The following is a 24,734-nucleotide window of genomic DNA, read 5'->3' as shown; positions in this document are numbered from 1 at the left end:
GCCCAAGCTGCCCCCTCCCCTCCCCGCCTTCCTGGACCTGGAGGAAGGGCAGGGAGCAGGCCGTGGGACCCCACAATCTATTTTCAAGAACCAAGTCCCAGACGGTCTTGTCTGAACGCCTTTTTTTATTTTGTGAACACGGTATTTGCAATTTGACGGCCATACACCCTCCAATGATACAACAAAATATCGATGACGGGGTATTTCTTCATGCAGGTTGTGGGGGTATATACACTGAATAACAAACACTCCGGAAATCTCTATGTACATTATTTACATATTAACTATATTTACCGTAAATAGAAATGCCTAAGAAAAAATAAGAAAATGCGAAATCACAACATGTGGTTTCCGGTCTACAACAGACCTAACTTCTCAGCAAAGCACATCTCTATAGATCTATGCATTTTAACTTTTAAAAATATGCATTGCTTTATATGAAGCACTGAATGCTGCTTCATCTATAAATAGCTCCTATTTTGACTCCGTTTGGTACCACGTTAGACCGTTCCAGGATGTGCCGCGATCCCGAAGACACTTGACGCTCGCCTGGGTGAGGGTAAACGGAGGCCGGCGGGGCCGTGGCAGCCGCGGTCTTCGGCCCAGAGCACCCCCTTCTCCGCCTCCTGCCCCTGGTCTCCGGAGGGAAGCTTGTCTTTGGCCAGAGTTGGGACTAAAATGCTAGCACTGGGAGGACGTGGGGGCAGGGAGGAGAGACACGGCCACCGGCCCGCCTGACGGCGTAGCAGGGTGACCGCCGGCTTGCCCCGCGTTAATACTGCCACGCAAAACCCGGAGTTAGAGATCTCACGGAACACTGACCGCAAGTGACAGATTCTAAGCACCACGGCCTCTGCACGGTTCCCGGGAAAAGAGCCATCACGCGAGGCTCCTTCACCGGCGACCAGAGAATTCCTACAGGGGTTTCCCAAAGCTCGCTTCTCCCAACCCTACAGAGGCCAAACCCCGAAGACAGAAAGCCTGTATCCCCAGGGGCCTACCCGGGGCCGAGAGAGGGAGCGCGCCCCCGCGCCAACTACTGATCCCTCGGCGCCCTGGGCAGCCCGGGAGAGGGGCGGTCGGCGACGGTGGGGGCGGCAGGCGCGTGCTCCGGGCGCCATTGGCTTTCGTGGAAGACTGGAGGCCAGAGTTGCATATATACCAGCCAGGCATTTCAAGAATGCGGACTCGCCTTTCTCCAAAACTAAAGTTTCGAATTTGAGGTATCAGGACGGTAACAAAGCCTAAAAGCTTGGGAAGGAAACAATCAGTTTGAGGCATGTCAGAGAGGCCCGGGCCCAGACCCCTTTGCATCCAGCGTGACTTAAAGCTACATCAAGGTCAGTGGTGCCGAGGCCAGGGGCCCACGGCCAGTCAGTGTCAGCACCAAGGCAACTCGCAGAGCAGTCACTTCTACTTAAAATCTTCACATAGGTGCCGACGGTCCGGTCCGAGGTCTGCTTTCTGGGACTTTCATTTTGCACATGACAGCTCGTGACCTCTAAAGGGCACAGACACGGGGACTTGGCCGGAATGTGGCCAAGAGGGTCCCAGCAGCATCCGTCACCGGCCCCGTCCGGAAGAGGCAGAGGCACCGCCCCAGCGCCCAGCACCCCAGCATCGCCCCCGGCCGGCTCTGAGCCCCGTCCTCCCTCGGGCAGACGTCCTGAGCACCTGTTAGATCATCGGCAGCCTGACAACCGTCTGATGGTGGATCTTCTTAAGTTCCACCACCAGCGTGCATCTGGGCTTTCACGCTATTTACAGGAGACCCTAAGTGCCACGCACCTTCATCCCACAGCGCGCCCCTTCCGTCCTCATTGCAAGAGATTAAAGTCTCTAAAAACGAGGAGTAAGATCGCTCTGGTTACTCGTCTATCCATTATGCTAAGAGATCTGGTCAAACTAGTAGGTCAGTAAAAGAAGTATCTGTTTTGCCGAAAGGTTTTAAATAGTGAAGACCGGTCGGTCAGTCTGAACCACGCACGGTTCCACTGAACCACACGCAACTGCTGGTTGGGGGGCCAAAGTCCCACAGCGGCGGTCTCACGGGGCTCAACACACCCCCTGTGTGTGACCGCAGCCACAGGATTCACACCCAGAACCAGCACTTACATTGTAACAATTGGCCTTTTTAGAAAGTATCTGTGGGGCCACAGAGTCTGAGCTGATGACGAGTCCCCCGGGATCTGGCCCCCTGGAGCCCGGCCCCTGCCCAGAAACGTCCCTCCACCCCGAGGACCACCACGAAAGCACCCCACATAGCCGCCCACACCCCCCCCCCCACGCAGGGCGGCAGGTGCATGTACAGACGACTTCTTCAGTGCACAGTATATACTTGCGTCCACGAGTTACATTTATAGCTGCCATTCTAAAAATACTAGTGTTAGAAAGTAAGTATCCTTCGTTATAATTTCAGAGTATAAAAAGGCATATAAAAGCTATAATCCTATATATCTGAGAAAAAACTCTGAATAAAAAAGTGGTAGCGTTTCCTTTCTTGTTCAGATATAAAACAGCGACTTCTGGAACGGCGAACGCTGCCACGGGTGAGCCAAGGGCGGCACGACTGGCACGAGGTTCCGTCGAAGGAGCCGGCAGGTGCCACCGCGGGCTGGGACCGGGAGGAGGGCATCTGGACATCGGCCGCCACGCACAGAACGCTCCTCGGGGGCTCGGGGCGGCGCTCCCACTGCGCACGCGCCGTCTCCAGCGAGGAGGCGGGAGACCGAGGCGGGGCCGGCGGCGCTGGGGGGGTCGGGGGAGGCTCCCAGTCACTTTCCGTCGTGGAGTCTTGGCTTCTGTTTTCACCGGTTCGGGCCAGGAAAGATCTATTTCTTATTGGCAATCCTCCTCTTCCTCGTGGCCAACATGTCATAGAAAGGATCCCTGCTGATGCTCGCTCTGGGGGGGAAGGGGGGGCGGGGGAGGAAACCCTCAGGTGGGAAGAAGGCACCCGCAGCCCTCCAGGCAGAGCGGGCTCGAGCCTCCGCGTCTCTGCGGGCACAGGGCGGACCCTGCCCTCGGAAGCGCGCGTGCACGCGTATACACGTGCGTGCCCTCCCACAGATGCGTGCGCGCACGTGCACGGCCGCCCACACACGCACGCGCGGGCGTACGGACGTGCGCGCTCGCGCACCGCGAGGACGCGGAGCCTTCGGGCTCGAGCGGGGCCGGCGCGCACCTGATGGACTTCATCCACTCCTCCTTCTCCTCGGGGCTTGGGGCGGAGATCCGGTACACCACGTGGTTGCCCTCCACCACTCGGCCGTCCGCCTCCGTTTTGCAGGCCTTGATGACCTGGCCTTTGTGGCTCGGGTTGTAAAGCTCGAAACAGTTCTGGCGAGACAGACAGAGGGCCGTCAGCGCGCGAGGGGGGCCGCCGCCGGGCCGAGGCGCCAAGGGCAGGGCCGCTTACCGGTTTGCGCGGGTCTTCCACCTCCCTGATGCTGAGGTTTTCCAGGGGGATGATTCCCCTGGGCTCCTTGTCCTACGAGAGAAGAGCGCACAGCCAGCCTCGCTCGGGGCGGCGGCGCGGGGGCCGGGGGCACGGAGGGCGGGCGGCCCGCCCGGTACTCACCGTCGTGTACTCGAAGTAGTAGAGGCAGTTGTCGGTCAGGATGAACCAGCGCCGCTTCCAGGTCTTCACCCGCCCTCCTAAAAGCGGAAGGAGCTCGTGAGCCAGGGCCCTGGGCGGGCACACGACCCGAGGCCTACAAATACCCATTTTCACAAATGCCATCGGGAGCCGGGCCTGGCCTTTAGTTTCCTTCCTGGTGAACCTGTTCGACACTCCGCCCAACGCTCGGCCACGTCCTGGCCAAGCCGTGCGGCCGGGGGCCCTGCAGGCCCCTCTCGGCCGGCTGGCGACAGGAGGGCGCGGCGTGCTGCCGGGGGCCCCGCATGCACCCCCACCGTGGCCCCCTGGGCCGCCTAGGTAACTCAAGTGCATTCCAAACCTGCTTTCAGGAAAAGTTAGTCATGATGAATGGGCTTAATTTCCCCACATGGAAATGACAAGATGAAGTCAGTGCGGCTCCCCGGGGCCTGTTCAGGACGTAATCCCATTACCTCAGGGCTCTGGGTGGCCCTGGGATCCATCAACATCAATTACTCCTCGGTCCAGGGAATTATTAGATTGAATTAATCTCTTAACAAGATACGGGAGGCATGTGAAGAGCGCGCGCACGCACACACACACACACACACACACACACACACACACATATCTATCTGCACCTACTCTCCTTTCACTATGGAAAAGGAAGTCCTTTTTTACCCTTAAATATTTGTCACGAACTGGCTTCAATTTCTAGCCCTTACTTTTGACATGAAGCTAAAAAAACAAAACCTGAGAGAAGACGACGCACGTGGTAACAGACTCAAGCAATCCAGGGGCACAAGAAGTGACCCTCCCTGCCCGGTCACTCCCCAAGGTGACAGCCAAGGTCTAGCTCACCACCTCTATCTGGGTGAGTGCCAAGAGGGCTGAGGGACACAGGCATGGAGACAGGACAAGGGGATCACGGGGTGGGGGGCGCGGGGCGTGGAAGGACAGGAAAGGACACTTGCCAGCTCCCAGGTCCTCCTGGGGCTGAGGCAAGAGCGCGTCCTGGCCCTGGTGTGGGCAGAAACCCCGGCAGGCAAGACACCACCCGCTGTGCGGGGAGAGTCAGGGCCACTGGCCAGGCCCTCGGGAGACCCCTCTGGGGTCCCTGACCCCCTGCCTCACCAGTCAGACACCTGACCTCCTCCCGACGGCCTCAGGCAGGCTGGCTGCGTGGGGCACGCCGGACACAGTGGAGGGAGCCGCAGCCGAGCGGGGAAGGAAGGGCCAGCTGCTGCTCCCCCCAAACCCCCGGCAGACACCCCCCCCCCCCCCCGGCTCCACGCCCTCCCCTTGGGTCCCTGTCAGGAGGATCTGACCGTGTGCCGCACCCAGGCCCTTCCTTCAGGTCACACCGTGCTGGCCTGAGCCCCGACGCTCTCGCCAGCACCTGCCGTCCACTGAGCCTCAACGAGCACATTAGTGGGAGAATCCTCCCAGGGGCTCCCCGTGCTGTCCATCTGTCCAGTGCCCCTCTTCCCTGCGCTCCCGCCACTGGGTCACTAGGTGGCGGCCTATGTGTTCTGCTCACCCTGAGGCCCTATCGGCGACCCCGTGACCCACCCCCCCTCCCCAGGAGAAGCGGCTTTGCCAGGAAGGCTTCTCAGCATTTTGCCCGTGGGCTCCTACCCTGCTGCTCCTGGTGTTCAGTGGCACGTCTTGGGGAGCCCGATCCCTAGTCCAGTTCTCCTGGCCAAGGGGCCTCCCAGCCCCATCCCAGGTACCCGTGCAGCACAGAGAGCAGGCTGGCGTCACACCCCTGGGCTCAGAGATTGGCTGCAGGGAACAGACAGGCTCTGCTTCTGTGTTTCTGGCTGAGCTTCGGGAGACAGGGACACATACCACACCACGAACGCCTGCAGAAAGGAGCTTGGCTTCCCCACCCCGTGAACCTCCTCCTAGTTCCATGGCCGTTCCACGCACACACACACCCTGCAACACACACTCCACGTGACAGTTCAGCTCTGATCCGAGTTCCTGTGTTTTCAACACAACCGACTCGTTCTTAAAACTCGGTGACTATGAGGCACTTCGCTGATCCGTAAGCAACACTACAATGTTCCTACGCTCCCACAAAACATCCAGGCCTTTCAAAAGTGCCACCTGCCCTAAGACTAAGCTTATGACGGGAAACAATGAAGTAAGGTCAGGCGGTGACCTCCGTCCCGATTTGCGTGGGTGCACGGAGCACACATTTCCTACGCCCATGCTGTAGGCCTGTGGCCAAGCGCCTCCGGGTCCGGGCCTAGGTCTGCCCTGTGCTGGGTGGGGGCCCAGAGCCGAGCGCAGCAAGGGCACCCTGGCCAAACCAACTCATCTTCAGCATCGGCTTCCAGATTGCCTGCTTTCTTGGCCCTCAGAGCCCAACACCAGCCACTGTCCCTGGTGGCCAGGCCAGCGTCAGAACTGCTGGGAGGCAGCCCACGGGCGGGACTGTGCGTAGGCCCCAGCAGCTCCGGGGACACCAGTCCCCTGCGAAGTCCACTCTCTGGCTGCAGCTCTGCCAACAGAGGGGCCAGCGGGCTTGCTGTGCGTCTGGGGAGGGGGCTCCCGGGCAGTCTCTCGGCTGGCCGGCGGGTGACCAATCGCCACTAGCTTAGTGACTGCGGGACCACCCCCTCTCACGCATGCGCACACGGCGGTGGAGCGCGGAAGGAGCCCGCTGCCCGGGGCTCCTCGGCACCCACTCACCACCCAGCTGGCTCTGTCCCCTAAGGGTGCTCTGGACGCGGGTTCTGTGGCCCGATTAGATGAGTAGCCAGGACACAGGCTGGGGTGCAAGCCCTGGTGTGCCTTTATGCCCGTCGTTTTGTTCTGTCTTTAGAAGCAGGTCCGTCTCCCACGGGTGCTGAGGCCACACCAGCTGCCGGGCGGGCTTGTGCCGTCACTGCCCTTCGAGGGGCGTTCCCTGGCAACACAGGGCCAGGAGAGGCCCGGGTGCTGCTGCGGGGGTTTTGGACACGTCCCTGCTCTGGCCTCCCCTGGGGGCCCCAGAACTGATATGACCAGAGAGTCAGATGCATCTCAAAGGGGACTCAGGCCTTCAGGTCCACGGCTATGGCTCTGGGTTTCTAGGCCAAGGTCCAGAACTCTCCCAAACCTCAGCGCAGCCAGAGAAAAGTCAGAGCAAAACCCCAAATCCGAACGGCGGAGCCATGGCCTTCACAGGCCTTCACGCCTCTTTACCCTCTCCTTGATTAAAACCACAAAATCGCCGGACTTCTCTCAAGCCTGGTATCCTACAATGTGCTCTCAGAGCGCCCGGATGATGTACAGTTGTGACGTGTCACAGTAAGGCCAAGATCCCACCCCACCCCACCCAGTGTAAAAATAAAACAAAAAAACCCTCCTACCAATTTCTAAAATTGCCCAGAAAATATCAACGCTATTCTATTTCTGTGTCAATGGTTAGGAATCCTTTTGACCATCCCCAGGCCCTGTCCAGGGGTGGTGCAGACATGCGCTGTTTGGTTAGTATGAGAGGCACCCGGTGAGGCACGAAATTGGAGATGACCAGCAGGCTCGTGGCCGCTCGGGCCCTAAAGACACAGAGGGGCAAGCTCGTTCCCACGTGGCATTCCCCATGCGCTCCCGGGCGCAGAAAGGCTGGCATTCCGGCCACCCCAGGGCTGTGGGTGTCACATTCACTGCGCCCTGCATGACGCTAACCCCAGCAAGTCCAAAGCCACATGGGTCAGATGAATGGCAGCCACAAATCAAAGCTTCACACAGACCAACGGGGGAGAGAGAACGAGAGAGGAGTGAGCAGCTAGGGGAGGGCAGGAAGCCACTGGGTACGTACCTCCTAACGCAGAACAAGCAGGGACAGCCCGTCACAGAACAGAAAGGTGGGAGCCACAGGCAGAAGGAAAACAAGAAGGCACATTTAAACCACGCATCAAAAATCAGCCACACCAAACCAAGAGAGAGGCACGCAGGTTCTCGCAGGAAATGCACCTGCATCTGGTGCAGAAAACTGCCTTGGGTGTATCTGGATGCTAACTGAGCAGTTTTCTGGGACGCTCGTGCAGCCCGGGCGTTATTCTCCGCCGTGGACACGGACAGGATGGCCTCGTGCGGACAGGGCGGGGCTCAAAGCGGCAGCCATCGAGTCTGGGGCGAGCGGCCGGCCGCCGCGGGCGGACTCGGCCCATCGGCCTTCGCCTTTAACGTTTCTGCCTTTGGTCGGGGGCCTTGGCTGCCGAGGGCTGGGGGCTCCGAGCGCGGGTCCCGCCCGCCGGCCGCCACTCACCCAGCTTCAGGAGCCAGCCCTCGCGGTCGGGGTTGAAGAACGTGTGCGTCAGGTCGTTGCCGTCGTCCTCCGGGATCTTAAACGGCTCGTTCTTGATGCTCTCGTACAGGTTCTGTGAGGAACACAGGCCACGGGGAGCTCAGGGATGCGGGCGGGGGAGAAAGGGCCCATCTGCACCGGGCCCCAAGGCTGGCAGGCACCGGGCCCGGTGGAGTGAGGGCCAGTGCAGGGCCCAGAAGCGGGGGGGCCCGGGGCGGGGGGGGGGCTCACCCGCAGCAGCTCCTCTGGGAGGTCTCCTCCCTCGTTGATGCCGCGGTTCATGGTGACGAAGCGCTCGGCTGTGGGCTTGTCCCGCACGTTGTGGTTGTGGAGGCTGGTGTTGAGCATGATGATGGCGAAGGACAGCACGTAGCAGGTGTCTGAAAGAGGGCAGAGGGCGCAGGGGCGCTCAGCCGTCCGCCAGGCCAGCGGGGCCTGGGCAGAGGGCTCTGGTGGGGCGCCGGGACCCGACCCTCACCGACCTGTGGACTGGAAGACGCCCGGGTTGCACAGGCAGTAGCGGGACGCGAACGCCTCCATCATGCGGTCGATTTTCTGAGCCTCACCCGGAAGTCGGAAGCTCCACAGGAACTGCCTGCGGAGAAATGGACAGGAGGGGACGATGGCGTTTCCACGGTAAAGGCTGCTGGGTGCGGGGACACAGGACAGCAGGGCGGCCGGCAGAGGGACCTGGGGTGCTGGGGGCAGCCCGGCACCACTCACTACAGGGCCGGCTGGCATCCCCACCCGGAAGCCCCGGCTCTAGGCCCGCGACTGACCAGCTGGAGCCAGACCCGACGGAGCCTGTGTGGCCCTGGCTCAGCGCACAGCCATCGGAGCCCCAGTGGGGGGCACCGGAGAAGGAAACGGATCCTGTCGGTGCTGCAGAAGAGCGGAGTGTACGGGATGGTGCCTCAAGGGCACAACCAGAGGGATGACCGGGCACTTCCACGGCAGCGGCCAGCGTGGCTCAGGGCCATGCAGGAGTGTCTGAGGGCCATCCTCCCCCACTCAGCCTGATACGCAGTGACACCTGGCTTTACCGGGACAAGACAGGGACCAGGGGGCCGCCTCTGATGGCTGAGCATTCACAGGTTTGCTGTCACACCTGGGGGGTGGGGGGCACGCGCAGGGAAGGCACCCACGAGGCTGCTGATTTAGACCAAATACAGCAAGAAGCGGGCCTGTACCCAGGTGGCACAGAGACTGAGCCGCAGAGCTTTCTGGAAAGAAAGTGCGCACCTGACTGTCAAATACCAGGGGAGAGCACAGAAGAGCAAAGGGGCTGGGGCCAGAGTGCACACTGGCGGTCCCACCAGGGCAGGCGCCAGCTGGGTCCGAGAGTGCCTGTCGCGGGCCTCTGTGCTGTGAGCACCCGGCCTCTGGCTGCAGCTGCCCCCCACCTTCTCGAGAACAGCCGATGCTCCAACACTTACCTTAAGGCTTGGACGAGGTTCAGATCAGCAAACTCATGGAGCTCGACAAACGCTTGAAGAACTTTAATGTTGAAATCGTCCCTGGGAAAGAAAGCAAATGCAGTCCGAGGCCACTGCACAGGATTTCAATCCTTTCAAAAGGAAGACATTTCCTACAGCAAATGTTTGTGGGTTTTCATGCCGCGTAACTCAAAGTTAGGATCCGCGTGACCGCACGTCTGGTCTCAGGCTTCGGGCAGAGGGGACTCGACAGGACATTAGTTTACATCACAGTCAGTGCGGCCAGGGTAGGGAGGCCGTCGGGACACCCCAGGCGGCTGCCAGAGCCATGCCCAGACCCTGCGGCAGCACAGGGCCCAAAGGGCAAGATGCACGTGGTCTCCTGAGTTTCCTGAGCAGTGGCCTCAGACAGCGTCCATGCTTCACAGGTGGGCTGAGGGGGCCCAGTACCGGGTCCGAAGCTGGGTCAGTTTGGAAGAGCTTTTAAAACCAAACTAAGCGTGAGAATAAAGGGCCTGAACTTTTACATAAACGTGAAAGAGGCCAACAATGTGCTTCGCTGGGACTGGGATTTCACTCCACACTGCTTCCCCAGGTTATGGTCACAAGGGACAGTAAGGACACCTCAGGCAGAGAAACGCTGTAGCTGCCACAGGGCAGTGTGGCCTCGGCAAGGCCGCAGCCACAAGTCAGGGGTCCGCCTTCCCCTCGGAGATGCCAGGCCAGCGCGCCATCAGTCAACCACAAGGAACGGCTGTAGCTCAGCGCCACCAGCAAAGGGAACCCCGGCAGCCACCCGCAGGGCTGCGCGGGGCACCGGCTCAGAGCACTTTACCCTCCTTTCCCTGAGCTCAGCGGCTGGCCGGGGGGAAGCTGCTGAGGCCGTGGGGTCCTGCGCACACGGGGCACTAAATGGAGCGCCCCGGGAAGCAGCGGGCTCACGGCCCATGAGCACCAGTGACAAAGCCCGGGGAGCAGGCCCAACACCACAGGGGTTGGCCAATGGCCTGATGAGATGGCACCAGGGCGCCAGAAAGGGCGCGGTCCCGGTGGGAGCACCCCAGGAATGGCAGCAGGCAGCCAGGTTAGAGCCACAAGGGTCTGCGTTAAAGGCGAACCCCCACCCACTGTGCCAACGCCTGCCTCTTGGCAAGAGGACAGCCGGGTTATCACACGCCCCCAGGGAAGGAGCTAGGGGCCTCCAGACCCGAGGGCGGGACCAGAGAGGAAAATCAAGCCCTACTCCAGCTGCCTATTTGTCCTCCGTCGAGGGGCGCTCCTGAGGCTCAGTCCTGGGTCTACTCTTCAGCTCCAGCCACACTCCCCATGGATTTAAACACCACCTCTGAGCCAGCCACGCTGGGGCTTCTGTCTCCTGCGGGCCCCTTCTCTGAACCTTCCACCTGGATGCCCCCCACCTAGGCCCCCAAGGGGTCAACCGGCCCCAATGACCACGCCCACAGTGCTGCTGGTCCCTGTTGATGGTGGCTCCACCGCCAGAACTTCCCGCCAGCTCGATCTCAAACCCAGCTCGACCTCAAACCCGGAACCTGAGCACTTCTCACCCCGACCCCACCGCCGACCCCGCTCCCCCCAGCCTGATGGGAGCCACTCCCTGCTGGCCCCACTGCTTCTGCTGTTACTCACCCACCACTCAACAGTCTATTCCAGAGTGGTCGGCTCAGGTTGTGACTCAGACCATGTCCTTCCCTGTCCCCCCAGGAATGGACAGAGGGCGCCATCGTCACCCTGAGAACCTCTGTCACCCTCCCCCTCCCTCTGTTCCAGCCACACGGCCCCAAACACACTAGGCAAGGCACGCTCCCACCCATGACCCTCTGCCTGTCCTGCTGGCCTCCAACACAACACTTGCCTGCAGAACACCCTCGTCCCCTCTCTGCCCTTGCACAAACATCATGTTGTCAATGACAGGACCCTGACCAGCCCATCACAACCGGCTACTAACACCCCTACCTCAGCTCACCCAAAGCCCTTATGCGCCTCTACTCCGCCCCATCACCTTCCAACAAAGGACAGAACCGGTTTTAGTATTTATTATGCTTATCACGTAATGCCTGTATCGTTCTGGCAGATTACAGCTCCCCGAGTGGGTGAATGCTTTTTTTTTTTTTTTTTTTTTTTTTTTTTTAAACACAACCCATGGGCCTAAAACAGAGCCTGGCACGGACTCAGAACTTCGTGTTTTTTGGAACTCAAATCCTGCAGGCACTCAGTATTTGTAGACTACAGGAAATTGCCAGACTGCACTTCGCACAAGTTCTGCAGTTAATCTCACATGCCTGCCAGACAGCAGCGGAGAGCTCGGACTCAGGCCCTCATGGAAGCTGAGATTCAAGGAGGTGCCACAATCCCTGGGTCACTCATCAGGTTTTGTGGTTTGGTTTTGTTTTTGTCCTTTTTAGCAGCTCCATTCAAACCTAATTCCCACTCCATACAACTGTCCAATTTCAAGGGTACCATTCGATGGTTTCAAGTGTATCTGTGCAACCATCACCACAATCCATTCCTGAATACTTTTAACACCCCAAAAAGAAACCCCAGCCCCTTCTCCTCGCCCTCTGCCAGCCCCAGGCAACCACTGATCTGCTCTTTGTCTGTGTGAATTCACCTCTTCTGAGCGCTCCATATAAACGGAGGAACACAATACGTGGTCTTCGTGACTGGCTTCTTTTACGATCTTAGTGTGTTCGTCCAGATTGCGGCACGTATCAGGCCTCTGCTTCTCCTCGCTGCCACGTAATACCCCACTGTATGGACATACCACATCGTGTTCGTCCGTCAGCTGAGGGATATCTGAGTTGATGGATCTGAACAGTTTCCAGTCTTTGGCTATCAAGAATTAGGTGGCTATGAACATTTGTGCACAAGCATTTGTGCACACATAGGTTTTTATTTCTCTTGGGTATAAACCCGGGTCACATGGTGACTTTAGTATTTTCAGGAAGTGCCACAGCCACTTTTTATCCAACTGGCAGCGTATGACTGATTTCTCCACATCCTTGGCAACATTTTTTTTTTTTAACGTATGTTCATTTTTGAGAGAGGGGCACAGCGCAAACAGGGGAGTGGCAGAGAGAAAGAGGGAGACACAGAATCTTAATGGTCTTTTAAAATTATTATTATAGACACCCCAGATGTCAAGTAGTATCCCACTGTGGTTTTGATCTGCAGCTCCCTGACAGCTAATGATGTTGACCATCCCATCATGTGCTTATTAGCCATTCTCCTTATGACCTTATCATAAACTGATTTATGGATCCTCTTGGGAGAAACATCTATTCAGAGACTTTGCTCATTTTATAACTGTCTTTTTATTATTGAGTGGTTAAGACTTCTTCATATATTCTGGATAGAAGTCTTTATCGGATTTATACATGATTTATAAAAAAATTTCTCCCATTCTGTGGGCTGCCTCTTCACATTCTTGATGAGGTCCTATGAAGCACAAGAGTTTTCAAGTTTGATGATATCCATTTTATCTATATTTTTCTTTTGCTGTTTATGTTTTTGGAGTCACATCTAAGAAACTCTTGCCTAATCCAAAGTCACAAAAATTTACCCCTATGTTTTCCTCTAAGCGTTCTACAGTTTTCCTTCTTATGTGTAGGTCTTTGATCCATTTTAATTTTTGCGTACGGTGAGTGGTCCAGTAATATTCTTCCGCACGTGGACATCCAGCTGTATCAGACCATTGGTTGAAAAGACTATTGTTAGGATGCCTAGGTGGCTCAGTCATTTAAGCACCCAACTTCGGCTCAGGTCATGATCTCGCAGTTTGTGGGTTCGAGCCCCACGTAGGGCTCTGTGCTGACAGCTCAGAGCCTGGAAACTGCTTTGGATTCTGTGTCTCCCCCTCTCTCCATCCCTCACACCCTCCCTCCCTCCCTCTCTAAAAACAAACATTAAAAAAAAAAAAGCCATTCTTTCCCCCGCTGAACCATCTTGACATCTTTATTGAAAATCCTTTGGACAGTAAATGTGAGGGTTTATTTCTAGGTTCTCAATTCTATTCCATGACCTATAAGTCTATCTTTATGCCAGTACCATCCCATCTTGATTACTGTAGCTTCAATCTGTCAAAAAATGTGAGTTCTGCAACTTTGTTTTTCTTTTTCATGATTGTGGCTACTTTCGTTCCCATAAATGTCTACGTTAATTTTGGGATGAGTTTGTCACCTTCTACAAAGAAATTAGCTGGGTTTTCATAGGGAATGAGTTAAATCTATAGATCAATGTAGGTGGTATTGTCCTCTTTGCAATACTAAGTCTTCCTATCCATGAACATGGGATATCTTTCTTTGCATCTATGCAGGCCTTTTCATTTTTTTTCAATGTTTCGTAGTTCACAGTAAAAATTTTGTACTATGTTAAATTTATTCCTAAGGGTTTTATTCTTTTTAATATTATTACAAAATGGAGCCGTTTTCTTAATGTCTCTTCCAAATTTGTTCATTGCTACCATTTACAACTACAATTGAATTTGACATACTGGTCTTGTAACCTGCAGCCGTACTGAACTTGTTAGTTCTAATGTTTTTAGTGATTCCTCAGGATTTTCTACACAGTGATTATGTCCTCTGCAAGCCAAGTTTTCTTTCTTACTTTCCAAACTAGATGCTTTTTAATTTCTTTTTCCTGCCTAACTAGAACTGACAGTACCATGTTGAAGAGAAGTGGTGAGAGCAGTCAACCTTATCTTGTTCTTGCTCTAAGGAGAAAGCATGACGTGAACTTGGGGGTGTCACAGGTGCCCAACATCATGTCGAGGAAGTTCCTTTCTTCTCCTGGTTTGTTGAATGCTTTTGTCACGAGTCAGTGAATGCTGTCATATGCCTCTCCAGCATCTATTGGGATGATCATGTGGGTTTTGCGCTTTATTGTACTGATACAGTATATTGCTTTGACTTTTGTATGCTACACTAACCTTGCATTCATGGGGATGAAAGTACAGGTATATGGTCATTTTTATATATTGCTGGATTTGATTAACTAATATTTACTTGAGGGGTTTTGCCCTAACAGTCATAGGAGACACTGCTATCTAGGTTGTAGATACTCCTCTGTAGGAGAGACAGAGAGAAACAGAGCACAAGCGAGGTAGGGGCAGAGAGAGAGGGAGACACAGAATCCAAAGCAGGCTCCAGGCTCTGAGCTGTCAGCACAGAGCCTGACACAGGGCTCGAACCCACAAACCATGAGATCATGACCTGAGCCAAAGTCGGATGCTTAACCAATGGAGCCAGCCAGATGCCCCCGTAGGTTTTTTTAAACTGTGGCCTCACAGAATGAGTTGGGAAGTGTTCTGCTTTCCGCCTTTGATCGTTTCAAAAAGCGAGAAACAGAAACCACCCTGGTTGACCAACCAGTGGGCTTTTGTTTAAAAATGCTCATTTGGTCCTTGACCAGAACCTGCTTTTGGGTATTTGGGGGCTGTGCTGCCTTACTTAGACTTCTGCCCTCGGCTCTGCTAAGCAGGTCAAAGAGACCTTTAAGTGGAGAAGGCTGGGAACGTAGATCTGACCAGCTGCTCACCATTTAAAAAATTAACTAACTTCCTACCTTCATTCATACCAGCAAGTAACAGGGGTAGGAAAACCACCAGGAAATCTGGTGCATTTCTGGACCAAACATGAAAAGAAGACGAAGATGCCTTCTGAGGTTCGGAGAAGAGGCAGCGCCGTCTTCAGTTCTGCTGTGGCTCCCTGAGCGAAGTTCCAGAGAGCACAGACCCCCACCTGGCTCCCAAAGAGGCACCCCTCTCCCCTCTCAGGGCAGAGGAGAGGACGGGATGGGAATGAGCAAACCATTCCTGGGGAGCAGCACGTGTGCCCCCAGGCCCACAGGCAACTGAGACAGACCCTGGTGTGGAGGGTGGACCCAGGTCAGGCTGCTCCTTCTCCTTCAACTTACCTCTCACCCAGATAGTCCCCGATCACGGTCTTATTTAGGCCTTCTCCTTTATACAGGAACTGGGCCACGTCCTCTGGGGAGCTCTGCAGCAGGTCATTCTCTATTAGAAACTGAATTCCCTGAAGAACATAAGGAAGGAAGCTCTCGTTAGGAGGGTCGCCCAGACTCCTTTGCAAAGACAGAAAGACATCTAGAGTGATGATCTCACCAGCTGGGCCAGGCAAAAATAACAGCACGCTCGGATTCTCACTCACACCCCATAGGACATTGTGTCCACCAGAGAAAAGCAAGTTCATTCCTCCTGGAAACTTAACAGGCTAAAAGGCAAATAAACAGGTTGCTGGGCAAACCATTACAAGGAAGTTCTTAGAGATTTTAAAGGCAGAGGTAATAACAGCACTGAATTTCCCAAGCTCAGAAGAACAAATCTGCCGTGTGTGCACAAGAGGAACGCGTTGTACGTGGTCAGCCAAGCCAGGCCCGCCAAAGCTGCCCTTTTTCCTTGCCTTTCCTCACTAAATAATCACTTTCCCAGCCTCCCTTGTAACTAGAAGTGACCTTGTGACCTTGTAGCTAGAACTGACAGATCTGGTCAGAAAGCAGTCTGCAGGGAGGACCTGGGGAAGGTGGTGCCTTCTCGATAAAAAGGGGCTCACAGGCAGACACCGCTCCTTCTTCCTCCTTCCTGCCGCGAATGCAGATGTGATGGCGGGAACCGTCACGGCCACCGGACGAAGGGAAAGGCCCGGACCAACACAGGGCCTGGGTCCTGACACTTGGGAGCCACTTGTCACACTGCAGCCACCTCTGCTGTGTGGGCAAACAGTGCGCTGTGCAAGCTGTGTTTACAAGACTTTCTGTCGGCTGTGGCTGAATGTGTTCACTGATCCCTGGGCCACCGAGTCTAAGCCACTGAAAATTCATGCCCGCTTGAAGGCCTTAAAGGGCACAGGTGACGACGTCTAAGTGAAAGACTGCAGAGGGGCTGCTCTGCCCAAATTAGCCTTGCTCATCCCGGAGAAGTCCTGATAAGACTGAATGAGTTGTGCTCATCCTGGAAAAGTTCTAATAATACTGAAATTTTACCTCGGACACAGCTTCTGAGCTGATTTCGAGATCCATGCCGGCAAAGCTTAAGGGAATTCTCTCATCTCTTTGCTACAGATTCGGAGGTGATTTTCCAGATGAAACTCTCAGTGCCCGGGACCTGGGCTCCCTCACACCACATGGTCCATGCTGAGCTGTCAGCACGGAGTCAGACACGGGGCTCGAAACCACAAATGCCAAGATCATGACCTGAGTCGAAGTCTGGTGCTTAACCAACTGGGCCACCTAGACGCCCCACCACATGGTCCATCTGAAGTCTTAGTTTTTCAAACACGTGAATGTCCACAGCGGCCTTATTTAGAATTCCCCAAAACTGGCAACAACCCAACATCCAATCAGTGAGGAGAGAGAAACCTATTCTGGTAGATTCCATATGATGGAACACTACACAGCAGTGAGACAGAACAAACGCACTACATGGAACAATCTGACAGGCGTGATACGGAGTAAAAGGACGACACAGAGAGGACCTTAACTCCATTTACATCAAGTTCAAGACAAGCAACACTGCTCTGTGGGGACAGAGTGGAATTCGCTCACCAAGAGGAGACACAGACAGACACTCCTAATGCCCCCCAACCACATCGTGCTCTGGGTCACACGAGAATTTTAATTTGTAAGAAATCGTCAAGCTGTGCACTCAAACTTTGCGCACCATATGCTGTTCTTCAAAAAATAAAAAAGTTTACCAAAAACTCAGTGTGTCTGACTATCCTAAATTAACTCTCGTCTATTTCTGGTGGGAGCTGAAGCGAGCACAGACCCCCCTGGGTACCGTCTCCTGAGCAAGAAGACATGCACATACCGCAACAAAGCATTCCAGTCCCAAGTGTGCACCTGTCCTACCAGGTCCCCAGAAAACAAGCTATGGGACGAAAGTGATGACGCTGGTATCTCATTGCCCCAAGTGCCATTTGAACCCAGCACCCAGGGTGAGGCAGGTGCAGGAGCGTGGTGGATGGGAGGGGAGCTCTGGGCGGCAGGGTAGAGGTTTACTGTCTGACCTAACGTCCTTGGCAAAGAGGTCAGAGGCCACAGCTGCCCTGGTCTGCCTCTCTGGACTCCATGTCCCAAGGACTCACCGACTGGCTGTGGGTGCAACTGGTAGATCCCACAGCCCCCCAAACTGCAAGAACAGGGGGAGAAAGCATCCAAAGGAGCCCAAGATCCTGGGACCAAGGGAGCGGCACAAACAGATGCTCCCTGGGGTATGCCTGGCTGGCATCTGGAGTGACATCCCTGGCCTAGTGTTTCATGACCACTGTGGCTGTGACGGTGGCCAGGGTGGTGGCCCGCGGTTCTGAAACCGCAAGCTGCAGGCTGTTTTGCAGCCAGTTCCCCGTGGCCACCTCCCTTCTGCCCGTGCTACTGTGCCTCACAACCTTGGTGGGGCCATGGCTCTGAGAGGGTCCTGTATCCGTCCAGCCCTGCACTCTCTTCAGCCTCCCAGCAGCCCCCAGAGTCCGTAAGCCCAGCAATTTCTGCAGTCTCAAGGTCCCGGGCACTCCATCAGTCTATGCTGCTGGGCCTGGTGATAAGCTCTCCAGAGCTGCTCATGACCTGCCCTACAATTCCAGCACTAGGAAGGTCCTCAGGGAGGAGCCTCAAAAACTGGGATCTGAGAAGAGCAAGTAGGTTCAGAACAAGGTAATCCTGTCTGCACTTCAAGGGTACAGAAGGCGCCAGAGGAGCCCCAAGTCAAGCTCCAGCTCCCTCTGCAAGAGGCACCGGAAAACATGGAGCCAATGGGGGCAAGCCCAGGCCAGCGACTAGTAAGAGAAAATGGAGCAAAAGCTCGAGTCAAAGAGAGCATTTATTCAGGAGAAACCAGACCCAGAGGCAGAGGAGGAAGACACAGAAGCCGTCCTCGTACAAGGCAGGGGAGGCATCACCGTCCATGTGACGTGGACGCTGAGACTACAACGATGGGCCCACAAGCCGGGGGACCACCAAGGACCACTGGCAGCCACCACAGGCTGGGAGGGAGGCACGGAGCAGACCCTCCATCAGAGCTTCTGAAAGGAACCGACCCGCCCACACCCGGACCTCACACTTCTGGCCTCTGGGACTGTGAGACACCGCATTTCTATTGTTTTAAGCCACCAAGTCTGTGGCCATTTATTCTAGCAGCCCAGGACCCGAATACAGTAGGCCAATACTAATAAATGTCCTAGTATTATTAGATAATATGAATGTTTCAAAATCCTATTTAGAAAATCAAACAGTAGAATCTACTGAAGATGGGGGGGGGGAACCATTCAAACCATTTACACCTACCCCATCTCTCCCTATTTCCTTATTTTCAACCTGGGCACTTTCTGCTCTCAATGTGTGTCTCAATCAGAACATGCCTGGACTTTACTGTTGTTTTCCTTTTAACCTAATGTGAAGGTGCTTGTAAGAGGTCACGGGGCCAAATCAAACTTCTGGGGCTTATGGATTTGATACACTCGTCCCTGAGCCTTCACTTATGCTGTGTATTTGTGACGTCTTTTTAGCCTTCTGTTGAATTCAAGTTTTCTGTATTCAATTTTTCCGAGTAATTCAGAAATCCTACCTTATCCCTGGTTTTGGCGGTTCCTCTTCAAATTTTACGTTAAACTCACATTCAGCTGTGAACATCTAGAACACCTTGGCCAGCGTTTACTTCCCTACTTCCCTTCTCCCTTGCTACGTATATACAGTTGACCCTTGAACAATGCAGGGGTTAGGGGCTCCAACACTCCACAGAGTCAAAAGTCTGCATAAATCTTTTTTTAAAAAGATTTTTAGGGGCACCTGGGTGGCTCAGTCGGTTAAGCTGCTGACTTCGGCTCAGGTCATGATCTTACAGTTCATGGGTTCGAGCCCTGTGTCGGACTCTGCTGACAGCTCGGAGCCTGGAGCCTGCTTCCGATTCTGTGTGTGTGTGTGTGTGTGTGTGTGTGTCTCTCTCTCTGCCCTTCCCCTGCTCATGATCTGTTTCTCTCCCTCTCTCTCAAAAAATTAAACATTTAAAAAAAATTAAAAAGATTTTTTTAAACATTTATTTTTGAGAGAGAGAGAGAGACAGAGTGTGAGCTGGGGAAGGGCAGAGAGAGAGAGAGGAAGACACAGAATCTGAAGCAGGCTCCAGGCTCTGAGCTGTCAGCACAGAGCCCGACGCAGAGCTCAAACTCACGAGCCGTGAGATCATGACCTGAACCGAAGGTGGATGCTTAACTAAGCTGCCCAGGCGCCCCTGCAAGTAACTTTTAAATAAAAAAAAAAATTGTACTGCTTATTTTTTGAGAGAGAGAAAAAATGTGCATGGGGGAGGGGCAAAGAGAAGAGAGAGACAGAGAACCCGAAGTAGGCTCCACACTGTCCGTGCAAAGCCCAACACGGGGCTCAAACCCATGAACCGTGAGATCATGACCTGAGCTGAAGTCGGATACTCAACTGACTGAACGAACCAGGAGGCCCGTAACTTTGGACTCCCAGAAAACCCAACTACTAAAAGCCTACTGTTGACCAGAAACCTTACCGATAACATAAGCAGTCAATTAACCCATTTTATACCTTATGTACATTATGTACTATATTCCTACAATAGTATCACAAGGTTACGATATCATAATAACGGTCTTAGCATAGTTAGCTGGAGAAAAGAAAATGTCACTGAGAAATTCATGGGGAGAAAATACATTCACAGGGCTGAACTGTACGTACTGAAAACAAAAATCCAGGTGTTCACTGGACCCTTGCACTCAAACCCATGCTGTTCAAGGGTGAACCGTATGGAGATAATCTAGGCCTTTGGTTTGAAAATACTCCTTCACCAATCTCTCACTTAGACTTAACTGAACGTTTGCTGGCTTCTCTGCGTCTGTCCCGCTTGGTCCTGCAGCTGCTCTTGGATTCGTGGTTTCTTCCAGGTGCACTGCTCCCAGAAGGTCCTTGCGGTTACTTTCATGAGTCCTTGCGTATCTGAAGTGTCCTCACTGGTCTCCTCATGGGCAACAGTCTTGATACACGGAATTCTAGGTTTTAAGTCCCGCCTCCTCCCTGCTGTCTTTTATCCAGTGTTGCTGTTGTGATCCCTTTCTTCTTAATCTGGTCTTTCGTCCCTGGAAAGCCAGTGATTTTCTCTTTATCCACAAGTTTCCTGGCATTTTATTTGACATTTCTATGTACAAGTTTTTAAAACCTTTATCCTGCTTGGCCTACAGTGAGCCCTTTAAATTTGAGGGTTTTATCTTAATCTAGTTCAGAAATATTCCAGTATTTCTTTGAAATACATCCTCCACTCTGGCTTCTGTTCTCTCCTCCTGGGACTTCGCTCGATGAAAGCGGGGCTGCCCGACATGCTCCCCAATCTTGCGGACCTGCCCAGAGCTCCGGAGAGAACCACGTAGCGCCACGGCCCAGCCTGCCCGTGGCCCCATCCCTGCTCCGTGCCACAGGTTTCTAAGGGTGTCATTCTTCACTCAACAGTCAGCTGAGTGTCCGACTTTGGCTCAGGTCATGATCTCATGGTTCGGGGGTTTGAGCCCCATGTCAGGCTTTGCGGAGATGGCGGAGATCTTTTCCACAACTCCGTTTTTGCACTGAGGACAAGCAACACGCTATCATCTCTGATGCGATGTACAATACACAAAACTGCCCTACTTTTAACATTTCCATGTTGGTTCTGTTCCTGGAGTTTCACGTCTCTCTCACGAGGTCAAGCAGCTTGTACATTTGGTGATTCCTGGTTGCGCGTTCACCTTTGTACCGAAGGTTCTCTGGTGGCCAAACCGAACGCCATTGGTTTCTGGAGTGGGTGACGGGCCCAGGGGGGTGCTCAGAAACTGGTCTCTGGGAGTGGGGGTTTCTCCTCCTCGGTGAGGCCAGACGAGAAGAGACGCCTGCTCTCCCACCTGGGGGCACATGTCACCGCCTGGCTCAAATGCAGCCAGGGCAAACAGTCTGGACATCCCCTCTATGGTCCCAGGACACACCCCTGCCGCCCAAGGGAGCCGAACCCGACACGGCTCTCCTTTCCCAGAGCAATTTTTCCTGAGTATACTTTGGACTACTGTTCATCTTTTGTCTTTCTGGGTTCCCTCAACTTCTAGTCCACTGGGTGAACTCGTGCTTGTTATAGATTTATATGTTATATTTTTAAAGGCATCTCTAGGAAACTGCGAATAAAAGAGAGAGGCTGGCGAATGTCTCACCTTCCTCGACTGAATCAACTTCTCCTCTTACCGAATGTGTGTGTGTCCCAAAAATTCCAATCTTGAAGCTTTAGCCCCCCCCCCACCCCCCCCCCCCCAGTGATGGTGTCACGAAGTGGGGCCTCTGGGAGGCAATTAGAGTTAGATGACGTCAACTGAGCAGGGGTCCTACCTGATGGAACTGGGGCCCTTGTAAGAAGACACACCAGGGAGCTCTCTCCCGCGTTTTCTCCACCATGTGAGGACACAGTGAGGAGGCGGCCGTCTGAAGTCAGGAGAAGAGCTCTCACCAGAACCTGGCCGCGCTGGCATCCTGATCCGATTTCCAACATCCAGACTGTGAAAACGTCTATCGCGTAAGCCACCAGTCTACGGTATTTGGTTATGGCGGCCCAAGACGACTCAGTGGACTCAGGGAAGTGCTATAATCATCTACCAAACCAGGGAACTTTGATAATTTTTCCCCGCAAAAGACCACATATACACTAAATTTGCCATCTTCCTTTACTGAGCAACATAATAAGTTGTTGGACAGAACCCATGATGAGTATCTTAAAAATCCTTCAGGTGGAGAGGTATGTACACAAAATGAAGCCTGTAGAGCAACTCGGCACAGCCAAAGCAAAGCAGGTGAGCACCCCTCCGTGGACGTGGACAGATCCACACGGCTGACCAGGGCTCTGGGACCTCCCAGCTGGGCTCAGGGCTACCTACAAACCAACCCCAGAGTCCTGCAGGAGCTAAGTGCAGTGGTTATGGGCCTGAGTCTCAAGTGGATTCCTTGCTCAAGACACTAGGCAAGTCTCAGTGGCTCTGTGCCTCACTTTCCCCAACTGTGAAACAGGAATTAAAACTGGAACCTACCTCATAAGGTTAAGTATACTAATTCAGTGCTGTGCTAGACAGTTCCTGACACGTGGCAAGTTCAATCTACGTCTGCCCCTATTACTGTAACTCTGATTCCCGGTACACGTAGAACAAGGACACAGGCAAGAACCTGACAGAACTCCTGCAGAGTGGCAGCAGCACTAAAAAAATAAGCATATTTGGGGCGCCTGAGGGGCTCAGTCGGTTGAGCGTCAGACTTCAGCTCAGGTCATGATCTCATGGTTCGTGAGTTCGAGCCCCACGTCAGGCTCTGTGCTGACGGCTCGGAGCCTGGAGGCTCCTTCGGATTCTGTGTCTACCCACCCCCCCTTCTCTACCCTCCCCCACTCGTGCTCTGTCTCTGTCTCAAAAATAAATAAACATTAAATAAATTAATTAATTAAATAAACAAGCGTATTTGCGGGCGCCTGGGTGGCCTGTCAGTTAAGGGTCCAACTCTTGATTTCAGCTCAGGTCATGATCTCACGGTTCCTGAGTTCGAGCGCCTCATCAGGCTCCACGCTGACAGTGCAGAGGCTGCTTGGGATTCTTGCTTTCTCAAAATAAACAAACTTAAAAAAATAATGATAATAAGTGTATTTGTGTGTCCTTCGTGCGGAGGACCTGAATTCATCCATGAACGTATTGGCATGCTATCATGTGCTATAACTTAGAACAAGTGATGTATCTCTCAAGATGTTTCCACTGCTTACCAAATCTGATTAAGTCAACTCTGTAAACCCAACTAACTCCTAAGGGAAAAAACAAAACTGCTTCTAACTCCAAACCTCAAGTCGTTATCAAATTCACAAAATCATTCCCACTGACAATTTCATTTCACCCTCAGAGACAAGCAGCTTTGTGTTGAAGGTTTCATCTTCTTCAGGCGTTTTCCTAGAAAATCCAACTTGAGGAAAGACCAGGTAGTGGCTTAAACCAGGAGAGTTCCTCAGTCTCAGGCAGACATCTTCTCTCTCGAAGGTGAATGGAAGGAATCAAGTCCTCTGAGGTGAACGATTGAACACCCACCCCCCTCTCCAGACCCAACACACCAGCTGCAGCCCTGCCCACTGGCTGACCAAGCCCCCCCCCCCACCCCCACCCCCCCGGGCTTCAGGCTGTACGTCAGCAGGAAGACCCCCACCTCTCAGGCTGGCCCCAGTGAGGCCCACACACGCTGGCCACTCCCAGGAGGCCCGTCCTCACCCTGAGCCTCACGCGCAAAGAAAGGTCTTTGGGCCCAGACACCAGGTCAATGGGCACTTTTGCTTCCCCCCAACTCACTAGCAGCCCCTTCGTGATAAAAATTTAACATCACTCAGTATTTTTATGAGGGCATGACCACCTTTGTCCAGAAGGAGAGAACCATTAAAATGGATGAATCGCTCAATCTCTTGCAGGCCAGAAAACTAGAATGTCTGCTTACCTTTTTGGGATCCATGTTGAATTTCTTCCTCCCCATAGCTATCTGCTTGTTCCTCTGGGTAGTTTTGCTACACATTTGAGACAGTTGAGAAATCATCAGCTGACGTTTGCACCAAGTGCAAAAGGGAACACAATCTCCTCTGGTACTTCCGCGGCAGAAAACCACCCAGACGCCCCCAGCCCTCCATCTGCCCACTCCGCCCACCCCCCACCTCCCTATCTCCCCGCCCATCGCAGAAGCGGCACACAAGGCTGCCGGGCTCTTTTCTACATTTGATTACTTCTTCAGAAAAAGCTAATAATGACTAAGAAACAGCGACTTAAGGAAAGCATAGTTCCCTTCTGTACAGAAAGGCTGCTTCTTTGGAGGTTAATGTGGAAGGGCCTGCGCTTCCCCAGGAAGGGAGAGAAGGACCCCAACTCCTCCGCGGAAAGGAGGAAGGGGTGAGGGGAAGAGAGCAGAGCAATCAACCACCTCACAAGGGCTGCCCCACTTCAGGATCCCAACTTTACAGCCCCTGCTGTGGCCCCGCCCTGGAGGCTGTGGCCCCGCCCTGGAGGCTGTGGCCCCGCCCTGGAGGCTGTAATCTCTGCCCCTGCTGTATCTGTGGCCCTGCCCCTGCGGTGGTCACCACAGCTGGAAACCAAGAAAAGAGGTTGGCTATTGGGCAGTGTGACACCAACTGTTTACCTTTCTTCCACTGAAGTTAGATTGTCAATCTCCGTCATAACTTCAGCAATTTCGTATTTCAGCCTCTGCGAAAACAGAAGAAAGAAATTGGAGGGCAGGGGTCTTTACCTTCCCCTCCTAGACTCAGAGAAATCTTAGCCTTCGGACACAAGCTGCCCCGAGGCCCCATCCAGACATCCCAGGTCTGGAAACATCAGTA

General features: G+C 54.0%; 1 protein-coding gene across 5 annotated transcripts in view; it reads right to left on the bottom strand.

The window, feature by feature from the left end:
- Positions 1-107: 107 nt before the first annotated feature.
- CYTH3 (cytohesin 3) overlaps positions 108-24,734 on the bottom strand; it is a 100,751-nt gene continuing 76,124 nt past the window's right edge. For all 5 annotated transcript variants that reach the window (XM_047838565.1, XM_047838566.1, XM_047838564.1 and 2 more), the window contains 11 exons: positions 24,536-24,600; positions 23,846-23,912; positions 15,266-15,384; positions 9,335-9,415; positions 8,381-8,493; positions 8,130-8,278; positions 7,860-7,971; positions 3,581-3,657; positions 3,419-3,490; positions 3,185-3,339; positions 108-2,904 (listed from right to left, as the gene is read on the bottom strand). In XM_047838565.1, coding sequence (XP_047694521.1) covers positions 2,832-2,904; positions 3,185-3,339; positions 3,419-3,490; positions 3,581-3,657; positions 7,860-7,971; positions 8,130-8,278; positions 8,381-8,493; positions 9,335-9,415; positions 15,266-15,384; positions 23,846-23,912; positions 24,536-24,600 — 1,083 coding nt within the window. In that variant the 3' untranslated portion in view covers positions 108-2,831. The remainder of the gene's footprint in view (positions 2,905-3,184; positions 3,340-3,418; positions 3,491-3,580; positions 3,658-7,859; positions 7,972-8,129; positions 8,279-8,380; positions 8,494-9,334; positions 9,416-15,265; positions 15,385-23,845; positions 23,913-24,535; positions 24,601-24,734) is intronic.

This window comes from Prionailurus viverrinus, chromosome E3 (assembly GCF_022837055.1).
Source record: "Prionailurus viverrinus isolate Anna chromosome E3, UM_Priviv_1.0, whole genome shotgun sequence".
In the NCBI taxonomy this organism is placed as follows: Eukaryota; Metazoa; Chordata; class Mammalia; order Carnivora; family Felidae; genus Prionailurus; species Prionailurus viverrinus.
The sequence above is the reverse complement of the archived record's forward strand: the minus strand, read 5'-3'. Positions and strand labels throughout refer to the sequence as shown.